The 15,030-nt window shown below is 38.2% G+C and overlaps 1 protein-coding gene across 1 annotated transcript in view; it reads right to left on the reverse strand.

Annotated features, from left to right (window-relative positions):
• LOC145266650 (sushi, von Willebrand factor type A, EGF and pentraxin domain-containing protein 1-like) overlaps positions 1 to 9,433 on the reverse strand; it is a 31,589-nt gene extending 22,156 nt beyond the window's left edge. Inside the window, exons 1-2 of the mRNA XM_080122576.1 lie at positions 9,250 to 9,433; positions 734 to 895 (exon numbers count right to left, since the gene is read on the reverse strand). Coding sequence (XP_079978702.1) covers positions 734 to 895; positions 9,250 to 9,433 — 346 coding nt within the window. The remainder of the gene's footprint in view (positions 1 to 733; positions 896 to 9,249) is intronic.
• Between the last annotated feature and the right edge of the window lie 5,597 nt (positions 9,434 to 15,030).

A 15,030-nucleotide genomic window follows, 5' to 3' on the forward strand; every position in this document is an offset into this window, starting at 1 on the left:
AACGCTACATTCGAATTTGAAGCTTAGTCTCCAGATAATAAAAAGTACAGAACAATGCATTCTCCGTGCTTTCGCTAGCAAGTCATTTTTTTTTAATTGTTTATAAGTAGTTTTAACAGATTTTTATCTACTTTTTATTGTCGTGGATATGACCTTAAACTATATCCGATGGTGAGGCTCCAGCTTGCTGGCTCTGGGGAGTGCTCAGCCACCCTTTAATTGCCATTGCTCCCAGGTCAACTCTGACGCAGAGTGATAGTACCTGTTAGGGGCCAAACTATGGGTTGAATAGAAACCAGCTTGAAAAAAATATATATATATATTCTATTAAAAAATTTTTTTTCAAAATAATTGGATTCGGCATTAAATAACCTGAAAAGAGTTGATATGCTGTAAAACAAAAACAACCAACCAACCAACCAATCTATTTTTTTTAAATAGTGACGCAAGTAAATTGTATTAATTTTGAATAGACCAATACATTCCTCATGCTTTCCCTTTTAAATTGTTTATAGGGAGTTTTAACAGTCTCTTAATTCAACTATTTTTTTTTAAGAAGGACTTGAATGAATAGTTAACTAATATTATAAGTAAACATGAATTTTTTAATATCCTTAGAAATTTCAATAATTAAAATAAAACGAATCTTTTATGCAGTATTTACTACAATTCCCTAATACGGACCGTAGAATCTTAACGATCCATCAAGGCTATAAAAGAAACGTATACTTACAATGGCAGAGGGAAGAAGAATTGGATTCTTTTGCGTATGTAGTTTTTCCCAAGGGACAGGGTTTACAGAAACTTTGGCCGTTATCACTTTGATAAAAACCAATATCGCAAGGTATACAATTCTTACTCTTCTTGTCAAAATAAAATCCGAATGAACATATTTCTGGAAAAACAAAACAAAAGATGTTAATTGAAAAGAATAAATCAGAATTATTAGAAAAAAAACATTAATATGAAGGTATTACAGTTTTTGTTCTGTTTGTTTTTAATTTATCTATCTATCTATCTGTCTATCTATCTGTCTATCTATCTATCTATCTATTTATCTGTCTATCGACAAAACTATGTGGACCGTCCGATCGTCCTTGCTTGAATCTTATCTTCGAGGATCGGGTGATTCTATCTTTTTAAAAAGGAATGACAGGTGAATTTATATATATATATATATATATATATATATATATATATATATATATAAATTCACCTGTCATTCACACACACAAACACAAACACACACACACACACACACATATATATATATATATATATATATTCAAGTTGAAGTAGTTTAATTTTTCTGTTAGCACAACACAATCCTTTAGTTTCTCCCTTAAATTTCAGAGCCTTGCTATAGGGACACACTTCAGTCATAGCGATGTGAACATGGTGACTCAAACTATAATCATCATCAGGGTTGTAGTAGAATGCAAGGCTTTCCCAATTCTGGGATTGTTGAGCATGGGTTCGTGTTGGACGCTGATCTGCATTTTCTCGTTGACGTCTTTCACCATGTCTCAGCCTCTCACGTTCATTCCATTAAGAACGAAGCCGATCTGTAGAGGCATTACGGGATTGCTGTATCCGCAATCACACCTCGTCAAGTCTGGCTGCACGTCGCTCTCCTGCTTCATTAGCACGTCTTTGAATCATCCTTTGTCTGCTATGGTCGTTTGCAGATGCCTGTTCTTCAGGATTTTGACTGTCAAGTACTCGTCGCTTTTTTTCTGCACTGCAAGTAAGACAGCCAAAGTTTGATCTGCTGCGGGTATTTTAGCAAAGAACTGCAACGATAATGGTACTTACCAAGAACATCTTGTATAAATGGGAAAACATTTAATAACAAATAGAATAATTGTTTAAATAGAGTACTATAATCATATATAATAGAATTGTTTAAATAGTTTATAAGAAACATCGATAATGAAAAACAAACAGAATAAATTATCTTTGTAACCGAAGAAAACATTAAAGAAAGTAATAACTATTTTAATTCTTCTTGACAAATGTAGACTCTATGGACAAAGTGACGAAACGATAAGCTACATAATAAGCGAATGCAGCAAACTAGCCCAATCAGAATACAAGACTAGGCACGATTAAGTGAAGAAGGCAGTACGCTAGGAATTGAGAAAGCAACTGCATTTTGAACACCCAGAAAATGGTACAAGCAAAAACGTCCAGCAGTGCCTGAAAACAGAAATCACAAAATCTTATGAGACATGGACGTTAAAACAACGTTGTATTTTCTTTTTAAAATAAATGAAAAAAGGGTTTTAATATGAATATCAATGCACAAAAAAAACAAATTTATAGGAGTATAGATAAGTTTAAAATGGTGGCAGTTTTTGTCATAATCTTAACAGCACGAGCAAACTACAAAATTAATAAATAATAAAAAAAAATTTTAACATTACAATATTTATTTAGAATATAGTAAACTAGTTATTTCTTAAAATGTATAGTAATAGTCCATGTAAATAGGGTAGCTTGTGATCCTATTAGGATAGCCAGGAGCAACTGATAGATAAGGAAATATGATTAAGTGTAATAAAATACATGTCAAATGCAAACATTGTTATTATCCTTCTGTTTCCTGTTATTCAGAAAGAAGAGTATCAAAACGTTGCAAGGAAAGAACAACATATAATATAATCGCATTAGCAAAGAAAGCTTAAAAATTACTTTAATTTGATTAAATTATTGAGACGATTACCATTGTGAGAACCTACTTATATCATACCACCCGTCCATTTGAAAATTGTGGCAGATAAGGGTTTCATATCCATCAGCTTTCCCACTAATGTATGATACAGAGCTCCACAATGGCACCACATTTTGTGAGCAAACGAAACATTAAATATTGTTATGCCCAGAACTGAAGTTATAGTGTTATACCCCTACTGCCTGGAATAATAAACTATTCCATGACGTCACTTCCGTCCATGACGTCACATCCGGGTAAGAAGGACCGGTTTACCAGGGAGATTATGGTTGTCACCTACAAGTTCAGCAGTTGAGCAAAGCTATTGCTCAATTTACTTTTTTCATGTATTTTCGTTAATACATATTTATTTAAGTGGTACTGTGTTTTACCTTGTCAATTATTCAAAAACTAACACCACAACACTGGCGAACGAGGATTCAAACTTACATAAGGAACTAAAAAAACAACTTTGACGGCGAGAAAATTTGAATTTTACGCCAACAGAACTTGTCAGCGACTATTCAAAACAGCTTACGCTAGGACCCTTAAAGAAATAAAAAGAAACATTCAAGTAAGTTCTGACTTAAATACGAAAACAGTTTGGATTGAGTCGTAAGTAAACCCTATTTGTCTCTTTACGTATTAAAGAAAGAAAGTAGGACGAAAGAGGCCACTGATTCATACATTGATGATATAATGGTAGACGTAACGAAAATATCGACACAGGAAGTTGTGGAACATTTGAAGGGGTTTGGGTTAGCAGCAAAATCTCCGGAATCCCTGGACGGAGGAGCGGCACTGGGCCTTAAGCTTCTGAAAAATAAGACGGGTGCACTAATGTTCAGGAGAGGCAACGAGATCCCAGAGATGGGAGGAGAAATTAGTAGGCGGGAGCTATTTTCGATCTGTGGTAAATTATTGGGGCACTATCCAATTGCTGGATGGCTGCGATTAGCATGCAGTTATGTGAAAAGAAGAGCAAATGGAATGGATTGGGAAGAAAAAGTTGATTGCAAAACCATGAAAGTGATGCAGGAGGTTCTAGCTGAGGTGAAAAAAGAAGACCCTGTTAATGGCGCTTGGCACATACCTGAAGTGAGCACAGGAGTCGTGTGGTGTGATGCAAGCAATGTTGCAACTGGCGTGGTTGTCGAGATTGGCGGTGTGGTGGCGGAAGATGCAACTTGGCTGAGGAAAAGTGATGACTTTAATCACATTAACATAGCTGAATTAGATGCTGTTCTAAAGGGTGTCAATTTAGCTATCAAATCGAGACTGACAAATATTGAAATAAGAACTGATTCAGCCACTGTACTCAGTTGGGTGAACTCTACTGTGGAGGAGAGTGGCAGAATACAAACAAAGGGTGCCGGAGAAGTGATAATAAAGCGGAGATTAGGGATGCTTAGAGAGTTGATGTCTGAATTGAAACTGCAAATAAAAGCAGTGTTTGTGCCTTCTGAAAGAAACAAGGCAGATGCGCTAACACGGATAAAAAAACAGTGGTTAATTGAGAAAGAGGAGGCGCCGATATGCTGTCTTGGAATTGGAGAAATTAAAGAGTTGCATGACATGCATCACATGGGAGTGGAGAGAACATTATATTTGGTGAGGCAAGTGGATCCGAATGTAAAACGGGAAGAAATTCAGATGATAGTAAAGAACTGTGTTCGGTGTCAATAGATCGATCCTGCCCCAAATATACATAATCCTGGGGAAATTGGAGTTTTAACGAGCTGGAAGAGACTAGCTATTGACATAGCACACTACCGAGGGTGAGCGTACTTATCAATAATTGATTGTGGGCCAAGTAGACTGGCGATATGGAAGGAACTGCGAGTGGAAGTCGCATCTGCAGTTGCAACTGAATTAGAAAAGGTGATGCTTGAACGAGGTCTAGTAAGGGAGGTGATAATGGACAATGGCACTGTTTTTCGCTCAGAAATCTTTCAGACGATGCTAAAAAAATGGAAGATTAAAAGTTATTACAGGGCAGCCTACAGACCTGGAGGAAATGGCATTGTGGAGCGACATCATCGGACCGTGAAAGCAATAGCTGAGAGAGGAAGAATATCGCCTGAAGAGGCCACATTTTGGTACAACATGTCCCCTAAGGTCGGGCAAAGAGATGACACAGTACCACATAGAGCAATCTTTAATTACGAATGGAGGCATCCGAGAGACATGTCACCGGAGATTAATGATCAAGGACCAGCCAGAATCCAAATAGGAGAAGAAGTTTGGCTGAAACCGCCTAATGCCCGATGCACAACGCAGTGGGGAAGAGGAGTGATAACAGGAGTGCAATCCCCAAACAACTCAAGTGTCAATGGAATGCCACGACATGTTTTAGATTTAAGGCGTGTGGTCCATTTAGGTGATGAGGATGGTGGTACTGAGCCAGGGAGTGATGAAGATGAACCGGTGCCGATGCAGAGACCGCAAAGAGAACGCAATGCGCCGATCTGGACACGGGATTATGAGATGTGAATGATCTTTAATGATCATGGGGGCGTGTAGTAAAAAAAAAAAAAATCGTGCAAACCTTTTACCACTGGCAACGCCCGCTTCAGAGAGTGAAAGAAGAAGAAAGAAGAGAATGGCCACTGCGTCTATTTATAGACTAGAGATCATGGGAAGAGTATGCAAATAACTTTGGACGGTTTTGTCCTATAAAAAGCCTGTATTGGGAGAGAGGGTGTCTTTTTTGTTTGGCAGAAGCAATTGCTGTCAGAAGTGCATTGGACTGCAGGATTGAAGAGTGAAGATTGAGTTGTGGGGTCATTGTATTTAACCACAAAAGCGTTCTGTAGTTTGAACTTTTTTTTACTTGTAGCAAAGGAAAAAGAAATAAGAAAAAACTTTACGCTGTACTTTGTGGGGACAAGGACGAAAAAACATTAACTTAAATTATATTTACTAGGGAATTGTCGAACTCGGGACGACCTCCGCACAGATTGGCAGGAATGCTGATTTTCAGTATTATTTTTTGTGAAATCTGATTTTCTTCAAGATCAGACGATTGATTTTTGTCTTCCTCATGACCAATGTTTTCGTTAGTAGAAGGTTCAAATAAAGTCTCTGAAGTAGTAGGATTATTATTAGAGTTTTCTTCATTTGATGAGTTTGGAGCTAAGTCTCGAACGTTGACAGTGGTTTCAGTACCAGAAGGTAGTTGAACATAAGCGTAGTGGGGGTTGACATCTATTAGGGTGGCAGGCGTTACAGGAGGGTCATGTTTACTTGTTTTAGTGTGGTTTCTAATATATATTGGGCCTGGTTTAACCCAAGAAGGAATTGAAATTCCGGAAGCAGATTTACGACTATATTTAAATAGTCTATCATGGGGAGTCATATTAGTGGCAGTACAAAGTAATGATCTAATTGAATGAAGTGCGTCCGGTAGTATGTCTTCCCAATGTTAGGCATATAGAAAAGGTGTTAGGTAGTTTACGTAGGCATAATTTAAGGTTAAAGGCGGCGAAGTGCGAGTTTTTCGGCAAGGAAGTGCAATATCTGGGATTCCGAGTAAGTGAGAAAGGTATCCAGCCGGAGGGGGACAAGGTTAAAGCAATTCAGGCAAATGCGACCCCAACCACTGTGAAGCAGGTTAGATCCTTTATAGGCATGACATCCTATTACAGGCGATTTATCAAGGATTTTTCTGTAATCGCCGAACCGTTAATTCGGTTAACTAGGAAGCATGCACGTTTCTGTTGGGACGATGCGTGTCAGTCTGCTTTTAATCGATTGAAATCGAAGCTTGCAGAGATGGTGATGCTGGCATACCCGGACACTAACAAAGGATACAGGTTATACACGGATGCCTCCGATTATGCGATCGGAGCAACCTTGTCTCAAATGGGTTTCTCTATCTCCCGACCCTCCTCCGTCGTCAAAACATAGTAGCCATACTTATAGCCTTTCTAGACTGATACCTATGGAAAGGGAATCTTTTGAGGAGTCCATCATTACTGCTCTTCGTACTGACTGCGAAATAAAAACAATGATAGGCAACACGATTAGAGCTTCTGGTATCCCTATCTAAAATTAAAAGAGAAGCAGATAAGGACGACTTTATCTGCAACATCAAAAACAAGATCGCCATGAAGAACCACAATATTCTTGAAGTATTCTGACTTTGCAACGAGGTCTTACTATTTGGCGAAAAAGTGTTGAATCCAAAACAAATCCAGAAACAAATTTACAGGATTTTCACTCAGGACACACTGGAAAAAACCCGAATGAAGAGCTTAATGAGAGGTTACGTCTAATGGTCTAACATGAACAAAGACATCATGGAGATGAAAGACTTTGCACAGTTTGCGTCCTCGCTTCAAAAGTACCGGCCATTATATTCAAACCCTGGTTGAAGACTGACCAACCGTGGTCTAGAACTGATATCGACTTTGCAGTTCTGTTCGGCGACCACTATTACTTAATCCTAGTCGATAACTACGCCAAGTGGCCTGAAGTATTAAGGTGAAAAGATCGACAAGTAGGACAACAATAAATTTCCTACATGAACTGTTTTGAAAACGTTTTGTGACCACTCTCAAAAAAAAGAACTCGAGAAGGCTCAAGACACCGTAACAGATGAAGCCCTATAACAATTGCTACACGTGTATAGGATTACACCTTATCCTAATAACCCAACAGCGGCCTCTCCGGCGGTCACTATGTTTGCACGCAATGTGAGATCCGTTTTGACAAACTCTTGCCAAAACAGTCAAGTCTACTGTGGGGAAAATGGCTTACCGTACAAACGTCCTCGTGTCTGTCTGTCCTGTGAGTCCCCCGCGTCGAAAAAGAAAGAAAGAGTCCATCATAGCGCCCGTGACGTTTTGTAGTGAACGAAGTTTCGCAAGATCACGTGCGCGTGCCTTATAAAAACAGGTTACTTGTCGGTGGGAAAGGAGGGAGAAATCATTTGACGTTTGATAAGCGGTAAAATCAGTTGGGAGAATTTGTGTGAGCAATAATTTTTGCCTGTTGATCGACTGCAATGACCACTTGTGTACCCAGTAAACGTTTTATGTCAGGAGAGAGAGTTTTCTTCAAAAGTTAAAAAATACCAACTCATTCTGGGATGTGGGTAAATATTAAAAGAGTCGGTGATATGGTATATATCGTACAAGAACCGAAACATACCCATAAACGTCACCAAAATCAACAAGGATGTCGCACAGATGACACTAGCGATAAACCACTGTTGGAGGAAGAACCGATCGACGCTAATTTCGAGACATTTGATCGCGAACATCCCCAAACTACACCCAGACAACGACGTCGGTTCGGAAAAGAAAGGTCACCGATCCACTAATGATCGATCCTAAACCAAAGGAGAATTAATACCTTTTACGAACAAAAATCTTTGGACGGAGGGGAGTGTTAGAGATGTATTATCTAGAATTATGAACTATTTCATAACGTCACTTCGGTCAACGACGTCACTTCCGGGTAACGGGAACCGGTTTCCCAAGTCAGAGACATATAGGCACATGATTAGCGAACAGAAATAATAACTGTTATTTTACTCCAATAAAAATACTAACAAAATAAATAGCAATTTTTCTCATCTTGTTTCAACGTATTTTTGAACGCCAAAAATTATTTACGAATTTCGCCGTGATGACACACGTCATTTCATTTATGTGTTACAAACTTTAAACCTTCTTCGCTGTCTAAATATACTTTTTCCGCCATGTGTGCAACATAAAAAATGTATTCAGCTTTTAAATTTCGTATGGAAGAAAGAGTGACAACAAGCCCACCGCAAACGACAGATAGCAACTGTCACACTGTTTTAATTCCAATTTTCGACATGAGAAAGCAAGTATTGTGGGGTACAAATCACCCCTATTTGAGAACTAAGTGGAATCAACCAGTCCTATGAATACCTCTGGTTTCAGAGACTAAATGGAGACATTCATACCATGTTTAACCGTATTCTACGAATACGTTCCTCTCATACCACTTTACTGACTCCTGTGTTCTTTACGATAAATACATATTATTGAAGAAAAATAATCAAACGGTTAGACAAGTGTACATACCTTGCTTGCTTCAATCTTCATACTCCATAGTAAAAAATAACAATTTTCTGAAATTTATGAATTTCTCAACATCATGACACACGTGACATGTTGCTCCGGAGTCAACAATCCAGTTGCTCCTTTTATCCTTGGATAATAACGCATGATGTGTGAGGAGTCCAACAACGCAATCACTAGAGTCACTTGATTCACCCTGTGTTTTCTTAGTGAAAAAAAAAACTTTCTTTTTCCGAGGGTTCGACTTGAAATTGCCGTTAGTATTAAGTAAGTGACAGTCACGTTTAATGTGCCCGTTATTCCCACAGTGATAACACTTTGGCCACCGTTTGTTGACGTGGTGTTTAGACGCCATGACTTTCAATTCGATATCATTTAGTTCCCTTTCTTTAATCTTGGTTTTCTCATGCAGCAATCATTCAGTGACTAACACCCATTTAGGAACGTCCTGGCTTGCTTCGAGTGCTGTTGCCAACATACTATAAGAGTCTGGGAGAGTAGCCAGAAGATGAACAACTCTATCCTCCTCATCAATTGAATCGCCAGTGACTGCTAATTCATCAAATATTTCCAGCATAGTTTTAATGTGTTCATGTACGGAATCGCCGTCTTTTAATGTAAGAGAATATAATTTTCTCCTCAATGCTAACTTGTTCATCCACATCTTCTTTTGAAACTGATTAGCCAATTTCTTTCACACTACTGCGGGATCGGTAGGGTCTCCAAGTAAATATAAAAGTGAAGTTTCCACCGATAACACAATCGTCGCTAATGCGTAGATAAGTGTTGGTCTAATTGAAGTTCTTAATAAAGCACCTTCCGACAGCATAGGCAATATCAGGTCGTGTCCTTGTTGACAGATACAGCAGACTTCCAACTGCTAATTGATATAATTCTTTGTGACCAGCTTACTTATTTCAGTTGCCTTCATTAATTTTGCCCCAGCATCAGTTGGAGTTGATACAGGTTTTGAATTTTCCATCTGGAATCCATAGATGCTTCGCTTCAGTTTACAGACAAGATGTTCTCTTCCTTCAACTTTAAAACCCTCAGGTTGCTTCATATAGATTTCTTCCTTAAGTTGACCATTTAGGAATGCAGTGGTTATGTCCAATTGATGTAGCTTCATGTCATGCTGTACTGCTAACGCAATAACAGTTCGCACAGATTCGAATCTGACGACTGGGCAAAAGGTCTCGTCATAATCAATTCCTTGCTTCTGAAGAAAACCTTGAGCTACTAGTCGAGCTTTATAATGCTCCATATTTCCGTCAGCATCATACTTCCGTTTAAATACCCACTTGCTACCAATAGCTTTTCGTCCACTGGGAAATTCCGTAAGATCCCACACTTTATTAGTATGTAAGAAGGAAATTTCATTTTCTATTGCTTTCATCCATTCATTTTTCTCAGGACTGGAAAGTGCTTCTCTCATCGTCAATGGGTCATTTAAACTATGAGCTATGTAAACCCATTCACCATATCTATCTGGAGTTTTCTTTATTCTTGATGGTCTTTGAGGTGCTGATCCCTGTGTGTTTTCACTAGGTCCTTCCACCTCCTGCAAATTGTCGTCGTCGTCGTCGTCGTCGTCGTCGTCATCATCATCATCATCATCATCATCATCATCATCATCATCATCATAGCTGTCTTGATATTTAATTTCTACTGGAGATGGGTTTGCTATTTCCTTTTCCTCCTGTTCAGCTATTGAACCTATTTCATTGAATATGACATCTCTACTATGGAATACTCTAGATTTTCTGGTATCATAGAGTCTGTACCCCTTTACGTCAATACCATAGCCAAGAAATATGCATTTCTTTGCTTTGGAATCCATTTTAAATCTTTCATCCTTTGGGCGTGGACAAAAGCATTCTATCCAAAAATGCGTAAATGTTTCACATTAGGTTTGCGACCCATCACTACTTCATATGGCGTCATACGCTGTACAGCAGTTGTTGGGCTCCGGTTTCGAATATATGAAGCCGTAGATAAGGCCTCTGCCCAAAATTTCTCAGACAGCTTCGAATCTGATAACATTGCTCGCAGTTAATTTTATTTTTATTTCGGACTATTAGTCTCATCTTTATTAGTTGTTGTTTTGTTTTTTTTTTATCTTTTTATTGGTTCACAACGTTTCGGCCAACTTCCTCTGGCTTTCGTCAGGTGGTAACCGCGACGGATAGGAACTTCGAATCTCCTAACTGCATTCTCAGCCATCACTGCCATCCGTAGTTGTTGTCGTCTCACCACATTTTTGACCAATTACCTCTGGCACGCTTTGGGTGGGGTTGAAACCGCTATCTTCAGACAATGTTCATCTGGAACCGTAGAGATTCAACGTCTCTATCAACTGCGCCACGGGCCCCGAAGGGCGATCAATTGGTCAAAAATGTGGTGAGACGTCAACAACTACGGATGGCAGTGATGACTGAGAATGCAGTTAGGAGATTCGAAGTTCCTATCCGTCGCGGTTACCACCTGACGAAGGCCAGAGGAAGTTGGCCGAAACGTTGTGAACCAATAAAAAGATAAAAAAAAGCAACTAATAAAGATGAGACTAATAGTCCGAAATAAAAATAAAATTAACATAAAATGCTCATCTCAAAATAAAAAAATTCCAATTAAGGAATAATATATATATATTGCTCGCAGTGTTTCCACTAATGTTCGATTCATTCTTTCGGCTACTCCATTTTGCTCTGGAGTTTTGGGAACAGTATATTCATGTCGAATACCCTCCCTTTTCAAATAATTTTCAAATTCTCTTGAAGTATATTCTTCACAATTGTCGGTGCGTAGGGTTTTTATATTATGCCCAGTTAATTTCTCCACCATGGTTTTCCATTTCAGGAACATTTTAAAGGCATTTCTCTTGTGCTTGAGCACGTATATCTAACCAAATCTTGATTTATCATCAATAAATGTTGTAATGTACGTAGGTACACAGGGAATGAAAACAGGGGAAACACCGGAAAAACGGGCGGTGCAAAACAGGAGACAGCATGTAGATACTTGCGGTCGGCTCTCGGCTGAATAAAGTCTTAAAACAAACTCGGTGTTTGCGTTCTCAGTGAGAAACACCACATGGCGACGAGGATGAGATCATTTCTCATAAAGGGGAAAGTTATTTAAACTTTTTCTCCGAAAAAAAATCGCGTTTAATAGAAATTAAATAGCGACATATTTCTACCTGCACATACGCATTTTAAAATCATGACGTCTTATGGTAAAATCGACGAATTGTCACCGAGTGGAGGTGATTGGGACACATGCTCCGAAAGATTGGAGTATTATTTCGAGGCTAACGGAATTCAAGATCCAGGAAAGAAAAAGGCCGTCCTTCTTTTTTTTGTGTGGTGGCGAAACATTTTCTCTGCTGAAGGATCTCATTACGCCGCACAGCTTAAGAGACAAAAGTTATGAGGAACTCTCGCTCTCGTTAAAAGAGCACTGCAACCCAACACCGTCCGTAATTGTTGAGCGATTCAACTTTTACATGTGCCGCCAACAACCAGGTCAGTCCATTTCGGATTTTATTGCTCATTTAAAAAAAAATTACAAAATTTTGTGAGTTTGGAAATACGATAGAAGAGATGTTGAGAGATTTGCTCGTCGTTGGATTGATGGATGACCGAATCCGTCGGCGACTGCTTTCCGAGAGGAAACTAACATTTCCTTATGCCCGACAGATAGCTCTTGCCATGGAAAGTGCAGACAGGAATGTTAGTGACATGGCAGCCTGTTCAACATCCGATGTTACAGTACAGACGAAAATCAACCAGGTTGAACGGCCTACTCCACTACGGAGACAAAAACAAAGACCATGTTTCCGATGTAACGGAAAACATTACCCCGATTCTTGTCGTTTCAAAGAGGCTACGTGTAATTTTTGTCACAAAACCGGTCACATTTCGCCAGCCTGTTTGACCCGGAAGTACAACGACAGAGCTGGAAATCGTAAAACCCACAAGGTCACCAGTGAAGAACCAGTAGACGAAGATACAGGTGTTGCATATTGGTTTTTCATTAAGAGAGTCTTAGAGTCTTATTAGAAGTGGATGCTGTATCTTAGTGAGAGATGTGTTTAAGAGGAATGTTGAAAGGCCTCAGAGAGAGAGAGATTTTTGTTGTAAGACTCCGAGAGAGAGAAGTTCTTGTATAAGAGACTTAGAGAGATTGTTCATATTATTATTCTTATATATTAAATGTTCATTCTTTCCTTAGATGTGTAAGAGAAGAAACTCTTGGAGTGAAGGGATAGTGTTCAGACAGTTCGGACATTGTGTAGACATGATGATGTTGATTCTCATTGTGGATATGAGAAGTCGAGATGTGTATGAAAAGACATTTTATAACACAAATATATAATACAATTAGACTTTACCTTTTTGTAAGAATCATAACACAAGACGAGCTTTACAAAAAACACTTGATGGTTTATTTCGTCACACGGCCGTGTTTCCATCACCAAGAATTCAAAGTTTCACATTTTTTTCTTGAAGTGACGGCTCGCTCCCTAGACGACTGACTCTCTACGAGTTTCTTCACTGACTGACTAACTCTAAAGATTTTTCTCTATTCCTAGAACTTTCTATTTTCCGTGACGTCATACACATGTTAAAACATGTGCCTTCTTTCACGTGCTCTGGACATACGTGTCCAAAACTTTTCCTATTTCTCAGTAACCTATTTATCCAATATGTTAAAAACATTATCTTATAAGCTGCATTCTTTCAATTTAAAATTTCATAACAAACTTGAGAGTTCACATTCTTTCCTTGAAATATTTATCTATATTCTAAACAAATGTTTGTTTTATATTTTTAAATTCTCACACGTAATGTATTTCTAAACCTAGATTACGAGGTTCGAATTTCGCCTATGCTATTTCATTTTCATTTTAACTAAACTGTCCATTTTTATACTTACATGAAAAAGGGACAGCCCTTATCATGTAACATCCCTCCCTTCCATATTTCACAAAAAAAGTATGCATTTTTAAATTTAGTACATTTTTTTATTTTTACATCTACACAACCACACGGCTAGAAAGATCAGGCTAAAAAAACAAAAAAAATCTCTTTCAGTCAGCCCTTCACGGCCGACTTCACAATTATTTATTTTTTTATAAGGTCAGAACCTTTCTGATCTTCGTGGCATTAACTTTTTGGGTGTAGGGTCTTTACCTATGATTCACATCAGCTATTTTCCAGCCACACATATGCCGCAGACTAGAAGTTTTCACCTTTCTCGAAATGGACGACTTCCTTCGTCCCAAAAGTGTTTTGGTCTCTCTTTCCGCATCGTTAGTCTTATCAAGTATGGCTTTGTTTTTTTTTTTATTCAATAACTATCTTATACGGGACATACCAAAGCTCATATACTTAAATCTTTGTGGTTGGCTTCAGAAGTTTAAGATATACCTTTTTTTCTCTCATACTGATTCACTCGGATTTCCTTGCTTGGATTCTTGAAACTTCGACGAGGATTTAGAAATATCACCCCTAACTAATTAACACTTTTCGCGCCCAACACCTTAATTGCGCCTAAATTCTATCTAATAGCCCGATTGTTTTGTGATTTTCCTTTTCTCTCACCAGAGCTTCCAAGATCCAGCAGATATATCCCACATTCATGCGTCTCTAAAAAATACAAGGTTATATCTTTCTTACGTAATCTACGGCATATTTTTGCTTGTCTCTTACTTCATTATGCTATATGTGATTGCCTCGGGACTACCTCTCATCGGTTTACTGGTCCCCTTAAGAATTTTCGTATTCTTTCCAACGCCTGTTTATTAATTAAGCCAATTCTTACTTACTACTTTGCTTGGAGTCGTTACGTGCAACCAGCTTATTTTAAGCACTTAATTAACCAAGTTTCCAAATATTTCGTATAGGGGCACATCTTGTGCTTATCAATCCCTACCAAGTCACTTTTCTTGGAGAAAAATTTTTAGGATCTCTAAAAAAAAACAACAAAAACCAATTGCTAAAAAAAACATCTTTCTTACGGCTTATCACATCTAAAAACTCTCCAAATACCCGTTTACGTAATTTTAATTCTTGTCCCCCTTCTAAAATTCTAACTGAATCTGTAAGCCAACCATACGTCTTAACTAGTTTTATTTTCACCTATACTGTTTAAATCTAATGTATATTTACTGCTGACTTTGAATTCTTGCTGTGAAAATCAATAACATAAGACAATTTACAATATTTGTTCAACATCATAAAAACATTTTTAAAAAATACC

The sequence above is a fragment of the Euprymna scolopes genome, chromosome 41, assembly GCF_053919585.1.
Source record: "Euprymna scolopes isolate OS-2025 chromosome 41, ASM5391958v1, whole genome shotgun sequence".
Lineage (NCBI taxonomy): Eukaryota > Metazoa > Mollusca > Cephalopoda > Sepiida > Sepiolidae > Euprymna > Euprymna scolopes.